Below are 19476 nucleotides of genomic sequence, written 5' to 3' on the forward strand. Positions count from 1 at the left end.
CTAAGGAGCGGGTTTGAACGGTGCTGGGCAGCAGCGAAGCAGGCCGTATGTCCGCTCTCCATGTCAACATCAAAATCAGTTCAAAACGCTCTCCAAAATATAAACGTAAGAATAATAAGCAGCGTGCTCTTTCTTATTACTTGTTGGCATAGGAAAGAACCAATTTCCTGCCAAGACCTTGAATAAGAGCAAACTGGGTACACACACACACACACTGAAACTGGCTAATGTGAAAGTCAACCAAAATAAGTCAACAATAGCCAGTGGATTCCACGAATTTACACAATCTGAATCAAAGCCAGGATCCAGCAGGCCCCAGGAATGTAGCTCCATCTATTTCATAGTTGAAAAATTCCCCGAAGAGGCCAAGTGACTTGACCAGGGGGCACGAGGGAGTCAAGGGCACAAGCAGCCCAAGGGTTTACCGTTAGGAATGTTTGTCTGATAAGACAGCATGCTCCTGTCTCAGGGCATCTCCCTTCCGGAGCAGTTGCCCGAGGCCTCGTAGGTTGGCTTATGTGTCTGAATCCTTCAGCTGTCTTGCTTGGTGTGCAAGGTTGGTTTGGAAATGAGGTCACCATTGTTTTTGCACCGGGTGACATCCCCGGGCAGGCCCTGTTGCACCGCCCCACGGCCAGGTGGCCACGGCCCAGCACTCTGAGGCCAGGGCCCGGCCCAGAGAAGCAGCATAGGTCAGCAGCACGTAGTCTGGTGGGAGCCAAGCCAAGCAGTAAACGTCAAGGGCATCATCTGACCGAACAACATCCCAGGTGCGGGGGACGTAAGGAGGAAGGAGCGGGGGGAGGGGGGAGGTGGAAGGTTGGAATGAGCTCTGTCCGTGTGCACTCGCCACACGAGAACTTGAGTCCACAGCCACGGACTCCTTTTCATGGTCTCACAACGAAGTCTAGAGCCTCTGTGACCATTTCCTCACATGCAGAATAGCAATATGAATCATTTGGATTCACATAAGAACATTCTCCTAGAAATTTAGAATGCTTCATCTTACAACCCAACCCTGGGGTCAATGCTGAGAGGAATGGACATTGACAGGTGACTACGGCCACCTCCACTGAAGGCAGCCTGTTCAACCCCCTCACCATGCACAGAGAAGGCCAAGCCCACGTCGTGGCTACCACAGCAAACTCAGTTCAATTCCTTGTCTGTTGCGCACCTAGGTCAGGGGTCAGCCTGCTGCCTGCTTCTGTAAATAAAGTGTCATTAGAACACAGGAATACCCATCGCTTACATATGGTCCGTGGCTGCTGTCATGGTATAATGACAGAGTGTCTGGGACCCAGACTGTGTAGACCATGAAACTGAAAGTATTTACTCTGTGACCTTTCACAGAAAAGCTGGCTGACTCCATCCTAGGTTACAGGAGCTGCAAGGCCCTTACCAAGAAGATGGGAAACTGCCTGAAAAGCCCTTTTAGACTGTTCCACAGGCACAGGGCCTCGTACAGGGCTTGGCACATGGCACGAGGGATCAACGATCTCCGGCACTTCATCCGATCCCCTTATTCTAAAGACGAAGAAACCCTCGTGACAAGTGCACAATGATCGAATGGCAGGAAGCAGAAGCAGAAAGCAAGGTCCCTGAGGGCCTCTGTGTTGCTCTGTTAATCAGTGGACATTGAGAGACTATGGAATAAATGCAGAGGAACTTGTGCATTTACAAAGCAGTTAGATTAGTTGAGTATATGGTGTATGTCAATCATTGTACGGATATAGGCATCTTCGTCTGGGACCTCAAATCTCAGGAGACAATTATATATAGAAGGTATATCTAATTTGTCTGGAGAATCTATATATATATGTATATATGCATTCATACACATATATATATATGAATTATATATGTGAATAATGAAATGATGGCACATAGGCTGCTTTGTAGAGAACAGCCAGCCATGAGGAGGACAGGATCCGCTTAACCTGTGACTTTAAGGTCCCCATTGTCAGGTGGGTACTGTCCTGGTGCTCGAATCCCGCTGACGGAAATCAGCAGCAGGCCGAGGGCGTGGGGCCATGGCATGACTGATCCTTCTCTTCCAGCCCCGGCCTCGGTTCTCAGCTACTACGGGCCACCCCTTCCCCACGTCAAACGCGTCGTCACTGAGGGGCAGCTGAGAACCGCGCCTTGGCCGCCTCCGCGGATGCCCGATTACAGGCTGGGAGGCTCCCCTTCGCGGCGAAGTGCTAACCAGCCAGGCGTGCCCACTGAGAGCTGTTTATCTCCCTCTGGAATGAAAGGTACCTCACCCATGATAGTGTAATTCTTGGCACAAAGGTAGAAAAATGTTCTCTGAAGAGCAGTAGGCCTAGATAAGCTTCAAATGGCTTTTTAAAGGGACCTACGGTGGTAATGGGGCCAGAAGGGATAGCCCGTGGTTTTCCTCTGGTGTTGCCCTGATTCTCCTGGTTAAGAGCAGCTCCCGGAGTTCAGGGCTGGTGCACGTGGGGTCCCCTCATCACCCGCCCCGTCCAGAATCTGCCATAGCCACAGGTCTGCTGTGGGAGGAGGTGAGTGACTTCCTCCCCGTTCTCTGCCACAGCTTAGCTGGGACTCCTCTCTCATGTCCTACCCTCAACTGAACCCTCAGTCCTTCTCTGCTTCTGCTGCAAAAACCTGCTCAGTGCCTTCCCGGTACCAGGCCCCATGGCTTCAAGCTCCCAGACCTTCATACTTGCTCTTGGGTCACAGCCCCGCACGGCCAGGGACTGCCCTGCCTCAGTCCTGCAGGCCCAGCCCGGGTCTGGCTGTGTCTGTCCTGTGTGTGTGATTCCCACCAGACTGAGGGCCTGGCACCTTCCCCTAAACAGCTGCCATTCAGAAAAGTATATGTCAAGCAACTTGGACTTTAATTTTGTTATGTTTAATGATTAACATACATTAAAAGACGTGCTTTTAGAATAATCCAGAACTGAGTGTGAACCCCAACTCTACCACTTTCCATGGGACCTCAGATAAAGACTTAACCTTTCCACGCACCAGATTTCTCACCTGTGAAAGTCACAATACACCTAACCCCAGGGCACTGTGACATTAGGGGTAGTGAATTAAGTAGAGTAGTCAGCACAATGTCTAGAATATAGCAGATGCTTAAAAAGTTGTTTATCATAATGCCTCCCACAGTCTTGTTCCCTTGGACCATGTCACGTGTCTCCGAATGAGGCCTAAAATCAGGGAGGCAGGGCCCCCAAGGATTGAGTCTCAACCAATAGTTCTATTCTCCACTCTGACTTCTGTCTGCTCTGTGACATTCTACCAGCCTGACCTCTCTGGGCCTCCGTGTCCTAGAGCTGGCTCCTTGGAAGCTACTAAAATCCCATGAGGAATCAATGAAATCCAGTGAACTCCACAAATAAAATGGTTAATTTTCTTCCAATTGATTGTTTTTCACATTTATCATGCCGTGGCAAATTTTTTTTTTTCTTTTGTTTTTTGCTGTGGGAGTCTCCATGTGCCTGTAAATGAATCTAGGTCTCAGCAGGGCAGAAGGACTGACTGGAATCAACACAAGATTTCTTTCGAGCCTAGGGCCTCATCCTAGCAACGATGAGTTCCCAAGCTCACCCTGGGATCCTGGGGCACTCTGGCCCACGACCAGCTCTTGGGTAAAACGCCTGCCTTTGGAAGCCACCCCCACACCAAACAACAGGCTCTACTTTCCCCCCCTCCCCTGCCAGGACTCCAGCACAGTACACACAGCACCCGGGGTCCCCCTGCCTGCCTAGTCCTCTTTCTTCTGTCTCCCCCCACTCCGAAGAAGCAATCCTAGCTGATGTGGCAGCGGGGGCCACAGTGCCCCTGTGTAGCCCCTTCAGAGTAACACGTATCCTAACAAAAGGACCTCTGGGGACATGACTTAAAACAAAGGGGTCAATCAGTGGGTGGGAATTGATGTTACTGGGGCAGAGAAGCGGGAAGGAGACTTGAGAACAGGTGGGTCTTTCTGTGGCTCTAGCTCCCCTACCTGGTAATTGTCTGGTTCTCCTATTCACTGGGGGCCTCTGGAGCATGAAGGGAAGCCTGCGCCCTGAGAATCTACTCCAGCTAACCATTAAAAGTCTCTTGCTTCAGGACAAATATATTTTCTCTGCACACAGCTGGGAGGTCTAGATCAGGGGTAGTCAACCTTTTCATACCTACCGCCCACTTTTGTATCTCTGTTAGTAGTAAAATTTTCTAACCGCCCACTGGTTCCAATGGTGATTTATAAAATAGGGAAGTGACTTTACTTTATAAAATTTATAAAGCAGAGTTACAGCAAGTTAAAGCATATAATAATAATTACTTACCAACTAATTTGTGTCGGATTTTCGCTAAGTTTGGCAGAATAAATCTTTATAAAACAACTTACTATCGTTAAATCTATCTTTTTATTTATACTGTGGTTGCTCCACTACCGCCCACCATGGAAGCTAGAAGGCCCACTAGGGGGCGGTAGGGACCAGGTTGACTGCCACTGGTCCAGATGAGTCGAGGCAGTAGAGAACACAGATCTGATGCCCTAGGATGGGGTCTGAAACCTGGTTCTACTCTGTCCTAGCTCTGTGACCTAGGTCACAGGACCCTATCTCTCTGAGCTTCGGTTTCCTCATCTGTGACTTAGGAGTAATAATAACAGGACCGCCCACAGAGTTCAAGGAGTTCACATAAGTAAGGTGTTCAGAGCAGCACACAGTCACAGCCAACAGGGTTCAGTTCCCAAACTCGTTCTCTGACTGGCCAGAATGCACAGGGACTCATAGGGCCAAACAGGACTAGAAAATGAGGACTGATTCTTCTACTTCATAAGTCAAGCCCCCTCATCACCTGTCCCCTCCAGAATCTGCCATGACAACAGGTCTGTTGGGGGGAGAGGGAGGTGGCTTCCCCCTCCTTCTCTGCCACAGCTGAGCTGGGACTCTCCCCTCATGTCCCAGCCCTCAATTGAAGCCCCAGTGACCGCCCCTCCATGGGTCTTCTGCATGCGCTGGTCCCATGCAGAGTCCCCGGGTGTGACCGGATGCAGAGGAGGAGGGGCCGGAGTGGGGAAGACTGTTCTTCAGACATGGTGATGGGCTATGATATGAGCCAGTCCATGGGCTGTTGTTTCAGCAGTAGGGCGTAAACCGACCAACACAATGCCTTAAACTTGAACACTGAAAACTCTGGTTTACAAAAGGTGTTTGTGTTTCTTATCTTATTTGACACTTGCAATAATCCTGCCAGACAGATCAGATCTCTGTTGTACCCATGAAAGTACCCAAACCAGGAGAGGTCACATAACTTTTTCAAGTGGCTCTCCTCTCCTGCAGTCTTGTGGTCAAGCCCTGCCCAGAACCCTTTGTCCCCACAGGAAAAATCTGAGGCATTTGTGATAAATAAAGGACCACAGGCATATGGCTCCTTACCTTTCTAAGGCAAATTATAAAGATACGGTGGATCCCAGGTTTTATGATATGAGTATAAAATATCAGAGCACCCACATGAGAAAATGCATGAAAGACAGGTGAGACGGCCGCCACCCCCACCTGTGGTGTTTACTGGGCCTCTGCTCACTGACAGCATTAGGAAGCAGAGGCCTGCTTTGAGGGGAGAGGAGTCTTAGGGCTGAATCAAGACACCTATACTTGTTGCCATGACAACCACCCAAATTAGACTTTCAAGAGAGAGTAACTGGGACATGGCTTTCACTCCCTTTTCATTCTAGGTGATGGGTTCCCAGTTGGTCTCCATTCTCTACGTATTCTCCCTTTCACCTAGAGTGTCTTTCCTCTAGCTTGATGCCTGTTTCTTTCTCCCTTACCATAGAATGATAAACAGACGTGGGAAATACTCCTTAAGGTTCCGATAGGTCGATGTGGGGTGTAGACTAAGCAGCACCGAGCTCCTCAACACCGCAGCGTGTGGGAGACCCGCGATACACTTGGAAGACCTCCCACTACAAAATACCTCCCTATGAATGCAACAGCACCAGGCACAGAATTTTACATAATTAAGCACTTCCTCTCTATTAAAATGTAATTGCATTGCTCCACAAGCATGTGGTAAGACATGCAGTCCTCTGCGTCATAAGGAACAGTCCAAAATTGCTCAGCATGGCGTCAGAGGTGCCTCAGGATCCGACCCTAACATACATCTCTGTCTACCTTCCCAACATGCCGGTACACACCCTTCACCACAGCCAAGCAGAACACTGAGTTCCTCTGCGACACATCTTGCCTTTTCCTGCTTCTACGTGGGCCACTATTCACAGAGTTCCCTTCCTCTGGGACGTTACATTCATCTCCTGCCTCTCTGCTCACTTCTTCATCACCTTGGCTAAATCAGCTTAAATGGACATTTTCTAAAGCGTGTTCCTGATTTCTTTATTCCTTCTCCTCGCTTTTTCCTCCAGGGAAGTTATTCCTTCAACTTATTTCACTCTAAGCAGAAGTTCAAATCCACATTCTTAGTCTTGACCTTCCCCTCATTCATTGTTCTGATTTTTCAACACTCTTAATGGACATCTGCACTTACCTGGTCTGCCTTCACATCAAACAAGACAGTTTTAAAGCTGTATTATCCTCAGTGACAACTCCCTTCCTCACAGCTTTGCTTTCTTTCTTTTTTTTAAGAGGAGTGAAGATAGTGAGTCAGTCTCCTGCATGAGCCCCAACAGGGATCCACCCAGCAACCTCATCTGGGGCCGATGCTCCATTACTGTGCTATTTTTAGCACCTGAGGCTTATGTACCTTAGCTCCATGGGCCATGCTGGAACCAATGGAGCCACTGGCTGTAGAAGGGGGAAAGGGTAAGGAGATGGAAGGGGGAGAAGCAGATGGCCACTTCTCCTGTGCACCTAACTGGGGAGAACCCAGGACTTGCATATGCCTCTTATCCATTGAGCCACCGGACAGGGCCACAACTCTGTTTCTATCAGACACTCATAGGGTTTCATGGTTAAAAGGAACCTGAAAGGTCAAGCTCAGTCCGTTTATCTGCACTCAGTCCACTCATAAGATCTTTGACAATAATGGTTAGGCCCATCAATGGTGTCATCATTCCAAATATGGAAACCAGTCTCTCGCAAGGTGAATTTACCAGAAAACACATTTGCACATGTTTGTTCCAAGGCCTGTGCCCGATTTTGTATTCACATCACTCTTTTAGAGCTCACTCTTCCTTTCAGACTTAGTATGGGCTCATTATCACTTCCTGGCAGGAAAACTGTAAGAATCCTCCTCTTTCCTCTCTGCCTGGAGGCTCTGTAGCCTGCTGTGGTCACAGCAAAGACAGTCATAAGAGCAAGAACAAAAACAGCAGCAGCCCACATTTTATCTTATTTCTCTTCTTTAAATCCTTATGATATATATCCCAAAGTGTTAGACTGTGGATTTTTCTGCTAAGAGGCCAAACTAAATGACTTCTAAGAGCTTTCTCCAAATCAGAAATTCTATGATTTTACGATTGTTGGTCCCATTTTACAGAAGAGGGAACTTGAAAAAGTTGCACATAAACAATGTGTGGTAGAGCCAGACCTGGAATCCAAGTCTTCCTACTTTGAGTTCATAGGTCTTCCTACCACATCGTGCAACACAGCATATGAACCTTTCTAAACTGGGACCAAATCAAGCTCTTACCCTGTGTGGAACCTTGGTTACGTACTCCCCATTACTTATCTATACAAGGGAGCAAAAACCACTTGCCGGCCATTCAAAACCCTTTGCATGTTTTTTGTTTTTTAAATAACTCTTATTTCTAACTGTGCCCTCCATATACCATTCTCTTCAGCCAACCTGGTATACCTACTGGGCCCTAAACGTCCTCCCCTCCGTGCTATCGCTGGACTTGGCATGGTACCCACTCTGTGCATCCTAATGAACTTGAAAAGCACAACTCAAGTCCTGCCTTCCCCAAGAGTAGGCATGGACACCTTATTCAAGCCACACCGGTCCCCTCACTTGAGCCCTTCATTTCCTGTCCTGCCGCTCACGTGGTCCTGGGGCTTCCTGGCGTTTCTTCTCCTTGGCGGCAAACGCATGGACGGCTGGGACCGCATCTTCTTTGATCTCCCATCCCCGCTCCCAGCTTTCGGTTTCTCCAAGTAGGTTAATACATGTTTGTGAACTGGTTGCTTGATGATGGATTGATGACCGGTTGATAGATTGACTGTTTTCAATCCCTAACTCCCTAAGTTCTTTATCTTAACATTTCCTTCATGCCTAGCTTTTAAAATTACTTGTCACTCTCCTGTCTTAAAAAAAAATTACAAAGGAATAAAAGTGAGTTATAAAAGAAAGGTCAAAAGCATTCTATTTTTCCCTTTTCTGATTTGTTGCGGTTCATCTGGGGTGATTCATGCTCACAAGCACGCTGGCCTCAGCCTCCTCCATCCTATGAAACGCTTGACTCCAGTGGGGACTGGACTTCATCTTGCCCTTGGGTGCCCCCTGGGTACCTTATTCACCCATGGTCAGGGCCACGGTCTTTGATGAATCCCAGAATCCCCCAGGAGTAGATTTTTAAGGACACAGATGCCTGGCCTCACCCAGGCCTGACTCTGGGTCTCTGGGGTTGGGACCTGGGCGAGTTTATGTAAAGAAGCTTGGCAGTGACTTTCTCACGTGGCCAAGGCTGAGCACCCTCGGCCTGGCCTTGTCCACCGTGCCTGCATAGTAAATATAACTCAAAGACTCGTCCTAGGCCAGTGGAGCTGGAGTTGCTTCTTAGAGTTAACAATTCCATTTCTGCTTCCTGGAAAAGATTCATTTCAGTTCTGACAACAGACTATCTTATTTCTCTTTAAAGAATTTCACAGTTCAGAGCTAAGATAGTCAGTCCTTGAGTAAATACGTGAGTTTCCAAAGTAGAGTCTCACTCAGAGGGCTGGCAGGGAAATTCCCTCAGCAGTTGGCGCTGACCCCTCAGGACGCCGGCGGGGGCAGGTCTTGGGGCCCCTGGGTGGGGAGAAGCCCTAACCCTGACTCACATCTCCAGGAAACCCTGGCTTAACACCTGACTTCTTCACTATTTCTCAGCCTCCAGCCTTGATGACAATGACAGCTGACCATGCCTCCTTGGTAACCATTTTAAAAGCTAGCAGATATTGAGAACCTGCTATGTTTTTGTATTGCCCAGATAGATAACACATGTAAACACGCGTGTATATTTCCTGTGAGAGCGACCATAGCCAAGCAGAGCCAGAAGGCGGCTGGGGAGGGGGCGGGAACACCTGCACAAGGAGCCCAGGGGGTCCTTTGGAACGAAAGGACCGAGACTCCAGGGCCTTCTTCCTCACCTGCAGGTCAAAGCTATAGACACCTTTAGGGAAGCCTGGGGAGGCCCTGCCTAGAGCCCAGTGACAGGATGGAAATGCGCCCCCTAAACTAGTTCCCCATGCGGCAGAGAGATAAGGGGCCTGTGCAGCACCGCAGTGGTCTGGCGCGTCCTGGCCCAGCCCTCGGAGCTCTGTGAGAACTCCCCTGGATGAACTGTTTTGAATGATTGGTCAGGGATTCGCACTCGCCCGGCTGTCAGATCAACCACATTACCCGGGACCGCGGCTTCTGGAGTGTCCCGCTGTCTGAGCAGCAGCCTGGTCATAGGCGGTCAGACCCAGGAGGGCTGCAGTCTGCTCCGGCTCCCAGGGGTCTGTGTCCTGGCTCCAGCCACCTGGCCGGGCGTCAGGACCGAGTCTCTGACTTCTTGGTCATATCAAGGGAGGGAAGCTCAAGGCTTAGCTTCTTACCATTTGGGTTATACTGGGTCTGAAGGGGAGGCTTTATTTGTACCCCAGAGTTCAACGCAGCTCGTTCAGGGCTCACACGAACCCTGTGTAATACGTATTGCCATTATTAGCATTGCACTGGTAAGAAAACTGTGGCCCAGAGAGGCCAAGCAGCTGGTCCTAGGCCACACAGCAGATGATCCACAGCCTGACATTCCTCCACTGCATCTCCTGCCACCGCTAACACGGGCCTCGCACCTTACAACTCAAATGGAACTAAAAATGGGAAGCTTTGGTTTTGTCTAAATCGATGGACTCTGCCCTGGGTGGGTGGAGAGAGTCAACAAACACTGAGACAAACAACACAGTTCAGGAGGAAGGCAGGAGCTGAGCTCACCGACAGGGAACTCCAGCATCTGCACGTGCATCACGACATTTGACACTAGCCCTGCCCTGGGTGTGTTACCAGGGGAAGACACCCTCACTGACGTAGCAGGGAAGCTGAATCTGTGTATGGGGGTACTGACTGCAGACCCAGACCTGGAGGTAGTGGGAAAGAAAAACAGTTGCTGATGGTGTCGAAGCACATGTCAAAACCTAGTGAGCCCCTGCTTAGGCAAGCTGCCCACGGCGGCCAGGCAGCCAGGGGACAGCAGGAGTCGGAGAGCAGGAGTCGGAGAGGGAAGCCACAGACCGGGTCTTGTCTGCTCTGGGAGTCAGATGTCCACACCGTGGGTCACCGTGACTTGACTTGTCCCTGTACCGCTGTTAGGGCCTTTTGAAACACTCAGTAAGTGAAAGGACTAGTCATTTCCACCAGACAATCAGCGGGACTCTGTTCTATTTCCCCTGCGCTGAACTGATGATTATTGGACTAGACCGACCCGGGCACTGATTGTTCTGGAGTCCTGTGGACAGGGCTTTCCCGTCTGTCAGCATCTGTTGACTGAGCACCCACGGGGTGCAGGCTGTCTGTCTATAACGCTCTTGATCACGATGCCCCTGGGCTGCAGCAAGTTCTGGACCCTAATCCACCTATCTCGGCTGCAGCAGAAGCTGCCTGCCAGCAGACTTGCCTCTGATGCTGACTCAGTGGCTCTCCACTAGAGTCGAGCTTGGGGGTAGGGGGAAAACATTGTTTCTGGGTCCCACACGTGGGCACTTGGATGAAGTTGGCCAGGGGAGCAGCCAGACATCAGGAGTTTTAAAATCTCCCCAAACAATTTACATATGTAGCCGAGGCTGAGAACCACCGGTTTCTGTTGAAACCCATACTCGTGGCCCCAAGAGACAGTTGTAGCTAATTGATCTGCCATCGTCACTTCACTTCGATGGCTTTCTACATCTGGGGTCCAGGGGTGGGGTGGGGGTGGGGGAGTCAGCACAGCGGTCAGGGCTGTCTTGATCTAACTACTCAGCACATCCTGTGTTTGTCTTCCCAAATCACTTTCTGTTTTGCTTTTACTTCCTTGCTCTTTTTTCTTTCAATAAACCACTCTACTGCCAACTATCTATTCTCTAACCTGTCGTCCTCCCTGTAGGATCAAAGTCCAAGCCACATATGATCTCATTCATGCTCAAAATAGCCCTGCAACTGAGGAGGGAGCCAGGCTTTTGTTTCCTGAGGCAAATCGGGGAGCTGCAGATCAAGAAAAGTTCTATGCGCTGTGGACATCATATCCTTATTCCATTTCCACATGTTTATAGCAAGTCTCCATTTACAAAGAAAGCACTTTCACCTATTTGCTCCTGTGGAATCCCGACAGTAAGACTGTGGTGACAGTATTTTTGTAACTAGGGTGGCCGTACATCCCGATTGGCCCTGAACAATTCCAGAAGGACACCTGTGGCCCCCGTCTAATTATTGCTAGCAACCCCCTTCACTCTCAGAAGTGTCTTGATTTGGACAAGGAATTATAGGGTCACTTTACTTACAACCACCCTCTGGTTTTAAGAGGGATCTGTGGAGACACAGGGTCGGATCATTTTACCCTTTCCACTTCTTCCCTTCTTCTTAACTCATAGAAGTTAAGTAATTCATTCAGAGCCACTCGGCTAACTAGAGGCAGAGACAACGCTTAACTCAGGTCTGGTGTCACCAAACCTCTGCCCCGTGCATGGATATTATAGAACAACAGAGTCAGAGCTCATCTGCTCAAACCTTTCTTGTTATAGACGAAGAAATGAAAAGCATCTCTTAAAAGTCACCATCAGAATGTTTGCTGGCAGGGGGAGTCTTGCATGCAGAGCAGGGATGACTGGACTCCTGAGCAGCACGCCATGACCACATTAGAAGGATTAGGAAGCTATCAATAATTGTCATCTCGGATGGCACTCGAGAGCCTGACTCGACAGAAGAAGGTACAAGGCCTGAAATATGGGTGTTTAGAAAAGAGCAAGAAATTTACAGTTTGAACCTCTTGATTTGAGGTCTAGAACTAAATGTTATTACCCTCTCTACTCTGGGCATTTCACAGACCCGCTGTGAGCACGTGTTGCTCAACCCTAAAACGAAAGTAACCATCATCCTTCTGTCCCTAGGTTGTTACAAGAAGAACGAACGGCAGCTCGCAGTGTGCTCTGACAGCAGCAGGTCTCACCAGATTCCTGTGAGTCATGTTTATTTGCTTCCTTCATTTTTCACATGAGTGGGATAAGGCTCACGAACAAGGACACGGGGAATCCAGTGAGTTCAAGTATTTGAATGTGCTTCCTAAGTCTTAAAATGCTGTCTTTATTACTATTCTTAGTAGCAGTTGCTGCAGTGGCACCAGATAATGATTATCAATTGATGCGGGACAGAATCGTATGTTCTTGAAACTCTCTGGGTGACGGAGGGTGTGTATGACACACCCAGTGGACAGGCGGGGTTGAATGGTGGCTGCACAGGAATGTTGAAGATGAGCTACTTCACAGCCCTTTCCAGGTGGGGCCAGCCCGCCCAGGACGCTCCCTAGAGTGTGGCCCCTGCAATTACCCTGCTCTGCAAAAGCCCCTCGGGGGGCTGACACCTGCCACTAGAATGCCTCTCTTCCTACGGGAATAACAGAGCTAAGAGGAACCTCAAGCCTGGGAATGACTAATCTCATAAATCAGGCCACTGCTTCCCTGAGATGAAACCTTGCAAAACATGGCCAGTGTCTCATCTCACAATTACTTTCAGCCTTTACTAGTTCCTGTCAATGATAACTACCCAGAAGCTGAAAGAGGGGTGGGAGGATAGGAGTGGTCAAAAGAGCTTTCTTATCTGATTTTTCGTCCCCTGCATCAATCTGGTTTTTTAGCTAACTATGAAGGCCTGCCTGGCCCCCGTGGATCACTTTTCTTTAGGGGGAAAAAAACCCAACACATGACAACACGGGCGATTTAGAATTCTTTGGGGGCGCTAGGGGCTGTGCAATGAGCATTTTCTATAAATGGAGAAAACCTTCAAAGCTGCCAACATGAAATTCCAAAGGTGCAGGTAGAATTGGTCTCCACACCTTAGTAGTGGGCCAAAGGGTTTCTTTGCTTCTAAAGAGTCAATTTGTGTTTCAAATATCTTTCAGGAACTTGACACTGTGAAACTACCTGCTCCCAGGGAATCTGAGAAAGTCCTAGAATAGCTTTCTTCAAGGAGAGCAGCAAGGCTCCTGGCTTTGTTCAAATCACTCCCTAGACTGCAGGCCTGGAGGCTGAGGTTCGGGTCACCACCCAGCCTCGGAGGGGACAAGCTGCCTTTCATTATCTGGGTCTGCCAGAGGTCCTGGAAATCCTACCCGGAGGGGTCCCAGGAACCAAGTGAGGACACCAGAAGCCACATTTGAAGGGAGAGAAACAGGCTGAGAAAAACAAGTGTCACTAAATGACAGGTGTAATTTCTACAGATAATTTTTTAGACATAAACGCAAAGAGTGCAAAAACCCTTTGGAAGAAATTTAACAAACCTTTGTAGCACACTAGGCTAACTGGGGCAGACCACTTCCCCTGTCCCAGGGAATATAGGTGCCTTTTAAATTCCAAGGACCCCTTCCCTTCTCAGGGATCTCCCCATTCCTAGGGGAAGTTTGCATTCTAAGGTTTTATTCCCCTTTGTGAAAGGTCTTGGCTCTCAGGCAGCCTGCCGGCTCCCCCTCCCCCAAGTCCTGGAGACTCAGTCTGCACCGCCCTGGAGGCAACTCTCCTGCCGCCTCAGGTTTCCTGGCTTCTGCGGTGTCGGCTTGGAGGACTGATCAAATGTTTCTTTCTTATTACACCAGCGGACCGGCAGCGCTGCCGAGGCCTCCATCCTTCCTCCTACCGGTTGCAAATGAAGTGAGCGGCTTTGACACCAGACTGTTCTGCTTAAGGAGCGAGGCGACTTCATTTATGTTCATCCCAGTCTACCCATATTGACCTGGACCTTTTCCGAATTTCGGAACCCTTAGCATGTCCTGATACTACCCTGCAGGATCATGATTAGGACAGTAACAATAACGTTGGAGAATGCAGTGTTTGTTTTCTGCTTTGCAGGGCACAAAGCAAGAAAATATCTTTGTTTCCTTTTGCGCTTCTTTTAGTAGCCCCGAGTAATAGAGAGCAAGGGGATTTTAAGAATTGTTATTTTTGCTTCACCGAAGGTAATTCTATCACTAATGCTTCCTTTTATTCTCCCCTCCGGTTCGCCTCACCCCCAATTTTAAAAGATAGGTTCCCGGCGCCAGCCAGGTTCTTGCCATCTCCCCACACCTGGGGATGCCGTTTAGGAAAAGTCGACATCGCGCAGGGCAGGGCTCTGGACCCGCAGCGGTGACCGCCTGTCCTCCCGCGGCTTTGACAAACTGCCGGCCAACTCTCCAAGAAGACAGCCACCTGCCAGCTTGCACCTGACTCCATTCCGCCCGGGAGACTTGAAGCCAGACTCTGGCTTGCAGAAAGGCCACCCAGGGGACCGCAAGGGCCAGGCTGTCCTCCCCGGGGAGGGTCCAGCGTCCCAGCGCGACCCGCGCGCGCGGGGGCACGTGAGCGCCCGGCTGGAGGTGCCGCAGGTGCAGCGGACACCGAGACGCTGACCTACCTTCACGAAGAGTTCGATCTCGGGGTCCCTGTCGTCCCCGTTAGCTGTCGCCGTGTCCATCATGCCGTCGGCGCCCAGGGCCACCGTCCCGGGCCGGGGAGGCGCCACCTCTGCGGCGCCCAGGCCAGCGCTCTGCGCTCCTGCTCTTGCCCAGAGGGGCCTCCCTTCAGAGAGGCGTTGTTCTTGGCTTTCCCCCCTAATCTGTTTCTCGAGCTGGGGACAGCGACGTCTGAGAGATCAATGTCCCGGGTGATCACATGGAAAGGAGAGAAACCAGGAGAGGACAAGGGGGAAAGCCAGGTCCAGGGAGGGCAGCTGGTCCTGGGAGCAACAAGTGCCAGGCTGCGGGGAGGTGCCGCGGATCCGCGCCTGTCGGAGAGCCCGGGTCGCCGCCAGCGCGCCCAAAATAGCCTGCGGCCGCGGGGCGGGGTCAGCCGGGGCGGGGCGGGAGGGCACCCAGCCGGTCAGCGCCACCGGGCCCAGAGGATGTCCCGGAAAGGTAAAGAGGGGAGGACGAGCCTCTCCCGCAGGGGCCGTCCGAGAGCACGGGAAGGAGAAGTGGAGAACGGATGACTTTAAGTGTTAAGTTTCAATGATGAAGCTTTCGTTACCTCCTTCAGATTACATACTACCAGCGTACTCCACTTGAAAAGCCCCTTCCTGTCTTAGCAATGCTCAGAATGGAGAGAAGCTGTGGGGAGCTGCACAGGGAAGGAAAGGACCCCGAAAACTGGGCATTGCCATCCTCGTGCTGGGCCAATAGAGGAGGGCGGGCGGGGCGGAGACCGGCGCGGCGGCGGCTGGTAAGGGAGAGGGGTGAGCCAACCGGGTCAGGTGCAGCCCAGCTAGCCAGGATCCGCGTCTTTTAACCTACCGGACTTGTTCCTTCTTTCCTTTCTTTTTACTTCCTTTTGCTTTTTATTCTTTTCTTTTTTCTACTCGTTTCTTTTCTCTTTTCTGTTTGTTTCTTCATGAAGCATGATACACTTAGAAAAAAAAATGTGCACATATTCTAAGTGTACAGTTCAATGAATTTTCAGAGTCTGAACCCACCCATGAAAAACCAACAGTAGATGAGAAAAAAAAATGTTAGTCACACCCACGGAAGCTCCTGCTGGTCTCTCCACCTCTCTCCCTGACCAGGGTAACCATGAACCTGATTTGTATCAACACAGGTTACTTTTGCTTGGAATCTTACATTACATTTGTGAAATTCATCCATTCTGCTGCCTAAAGTTGTAAACCACCCATTTTCATTGCCACAACGTATTTATCCATTCTTCTGTTGATGGATATTTGCATAGTTCCCAGTTAATGACTACCATGGATACTGCTGCCAACAACATTCTAGCATCAAACATCCTTTGGTGAGTACATGGCCACTTTTCTGTTAGGTACGTACTTAGGAGTGGAATTGCTAGGTTATACTGTATGAGATGGTGCTTCTTGAGTAAACACTACCAGATGGTTTTCCAAAGTGGCTGTACCAATTTATGTGACAGCTCTTCATTTTTTTAAAAAAAATAAGCACTAGGTCTTATGCATTTGAATCTGGTCAAATTCTGTTTGTTTTCTTTGCCTTTTTCTTAATTAATTTTGTTTGTGCTCTTTCTTGCCTTACTTGCATATATAATTTGTTTCACAGCTTTATAAAAAATTATTTAATAATAAAAATAAGTAACAGTGTTTATGTACCAGGAAAAATACTTTAACTACTCTACATGTCTTAACTCATTTAATCTTTACAAATAGTGTTATTATCCTCAATTTTACAAGTGAAGAAACAAGTGTATAGATTACTAGGCAACTTGCCCATAGCCATCCAGCTAGGAAATGGTGAAGTCAGGATGTGAACACAGGAAGACTGAGCCTGTGCTCTCAACTACTCTCCTAGCTGCCTCTCTCAAACTGAATACGTGCAAGGTAAGTCACTTTGGGGAAACAAGACACTGCCCTTGTCTTAAAACTGAAATTCATTTCAGGATAACAGTCACATGACAGGAACACTAAGGTCGCCACATGAATTAAGCAGACGGAAGGGCTACGTAAGTCAACGTATGCGAATATTGCTCACCACCATCGGAGTGGGTAGCGGGAAAAGCCTCATATAGCAGGAGGTGCTTCAGCTGAGCCTTCCTGAGTGTCAGGTATCTGACAGGCAGAGAAGATGGCAAGGTATCTGGACCAACCCTGATGGCAGGCTGTTTGCCCATAACCTCCGAGTATAAATGTCTCCTTCTCCCTGAAGAAACAGTCAACAAGCTCAACTTGCAACCCTCAGAGTACACTATAGCTTCATCAAGGTGCGGTTTAATTGCTCTCCTCCTCCTTGGTTTTGGGCTTACGTCACCAAACTCCTTAGAGAAACCTTCATGGCTATACATTCTGAGCCAATGGCTGCATACTGTGGAGAGGACAAGGCCACAGAGGGAGGCTGGTACCTTCCCTGTATGCTGCACGGACTGATCACTTTCCTTCTCTGGACTGTGGGCAACATTTGCAATAGCGATGTGGCAGAGGTAAATAAAATTATATAAATAAAATATCTTCGAGGTTTTTGTTTAAACAAAAGATGCTTTGCATATGCGATCACTTTCTTGGCTATGATCTAAACAATGTATGGTATGACCTCTACTTTTCCTCATCCCAAACCCAGTGGAGTTGGCTTTTATTCCATCTTCTCCAAATATATGCTGCTTATTGGAAAATGAAATAGTTCCCTTTTAATTTCTAGATTATACTTCCCATTTGGACATTCCTACAGATAATTTATAAACCTGTATGTTGCACACAAAAAAAGTCAGCTTTGATCAAAAAATATTTCTGAGCATGTTTCTAGTTTTAAATTCTGCTTTAGTTCAAGATAAGAAGAATTTTTTACCCTTAATGTCAAAGCATAATTGGTTGGAATCAATTCTAGGTTTGTTCAGAGAAAACACTTCTTTGATCATAGGTTATACCTCTAATCATCATAGTTTCACAGACTTGATGTAAGTTTTGGATAAATATTTACCAAAAAAAGCACTTCAAAAATATATTCAGTGCTTACTTTGAACAATAAAGAAAAGATTAACATGGCCCCAATGAAAATATGACATGAAGTCTATGTGACATCCATTCTTTTGTATGATTTTTGAAAGCAAAAATTACAACATGACATATGGGGTAGTATTAATTTATTCTAACTCAGTGATATGACATGAAGAGTTAAGGTAAAGAGATTTATATAGTTGTGTGGTTTGTATACTTCATCTGAAGTGGTAAACTATTAATTCTATTTAGACTAAGAAAAGGTAGGTATATAGCAACAACTATAAAAGTTATGCAGAGCCTGAGCAGGCAGTGATGCAGTAAATAGTGTGTCAGACTGGAACGCAGAGGACCCAGGTTCAAAACCACAAGGTCACAGGCTTCAGTGAGGGCTCATCCAGCTTGAGTGTGGGCTCGCCAGCTTGAATGCGGGGTCACTGGCTTGAGTGTGAGATCATAGACATGACCCCATGGTTGCTGACTTGAGCCCAAAGGTTGCTGGCTTGAGCAAGCAAGGGGTCACTTGCTCTGCTAAGCCACCTGGTCAAGGCACATATGAGAAAGTAATGGATGAACAACTAAGGTGTTGTAACAAAGAATTGATGCTTCCCATCTCTCTCCTTTCCTGTCTGTTTGTCCCTATCTGTCCTTTTCTCTCTCTCTCTCTGTCTCTATCACACACACAAAAAAAGTTATACAGAGAGATACAATAAAAATCCAATCACTAAATAAAAATATAATGGCAAGAAATGTCTAAAAAATCTAATGTCTAATAGGTAAGAAAAAAGAGTCAATAGAAAACTAAAAATAAAATGACACATCTAAATCCAACCATATCAATGCTAAATAAAAATGATCAAACACATCAATTAAAAATTGTAGATTGTTGGACTTAATAAAAGAAATACCAAGACCCAATAATGGTTACAGAATTTCACTTTAAACATAATGATGTACAGCCTGACCAGGTGGTGGTGCAGTGAATAGAGTATCAGACTGGGATGCAGAAGACCCAGGTTCGAGACCTCAAGGTTGCCAGCTTGAGCCCCGGCTCATCTGGTTTGAGCAAAGCTCACCAGCTTGGATCTAAGGTCACTGTCCTGAGCAAGGGGTTACTTGGTCTGCTGAAGGCCCACAGTCAAGGCACATATGAGAAAGCAATCAATGAACAACTAAGGTGTCACAACAAAAAACTGATGTTTGATGCTTCTCATCTCTCTCGATTCCTGTCTGTCTGTTCCTATCTATCCCTCTCTCTGACTCTCTCTCTGTCTCTGTAAACAAACAAACAAACAAATAAACAAACATAATGATGTACATAAACTGAAAGTAAAATGATGGAGAATGAAATACATGCAAACATTAATCAAAAGAGAATTTGTGGCTATAGTAATATCAGCAAAAATAGATTCCAGAACAAGAAAATTATCAGAGATAAAAAGGCATATTACATAATGATAAAAGAGTCAGTTCATCGAGAAGCTATAACAACAATAAAAGTACCGTATATGTACCTACCTAATAACAAAGTTTCAAAATACATGAAACACGAGCTGATTAGTGAAAAGAGAGATAAATATACAATTATAGTAGTAAACTACAATACTCTTCTTAGCAATTGACAGCACAAGTAGATAAAAAAAAAACCAAAACAAAACAAAAACAACAAGAACATAGAAGACCTAAACAACACTATCAACTAGTTTGACC

The 19476-nt window shown here is 47.8% G+C and overlaps 1 protein-coding gene across 2 annotated transcripts in view; it reads right to left on the minus strand.

Annotated features, from left to right (window-relative positions):
* Positions 1–19476, minus strand: part of CLIC5 (chloride intracellular channel 5) — a 181134-nt gene that overhangs the window by 93680 nt on the left and 67978 nt on the right. Inside the window, exon 1 of one of the 2 annotated variants that reach the window (XM_066251799.1) lies at positions 14737–15132. The exons of the other annotated variant lie outside the window; for it this stretch is intronic. Within the exon in view, the coding sequence (XP_066107896.1) occupies positions 14737–14799 (63 nt within the window). The 5' untranslated portion in view covers positions 14800–15132. Of the gene's footprint in view, positions 1–14736; positions 15133–19476 lie in introns of those variants that run through there. 2 annotated transcript variants of the gene reach the window in all.

This window comes from Saccopteryx bilineata, chromosome 1 (genome assembly GCF_036850765.1).
Source record: "Saccopteryx bilineata isolate mSacBil1 chromosome 1, mSacBil1_pri_phased_curated, whole genome shotgun sequence".
NCBI lineage: Eukaryota > Metazoa > Chordata > Mammalia > Chiroptera > Emballonuridae > Saccopteryx > Saccopteryx bilineata.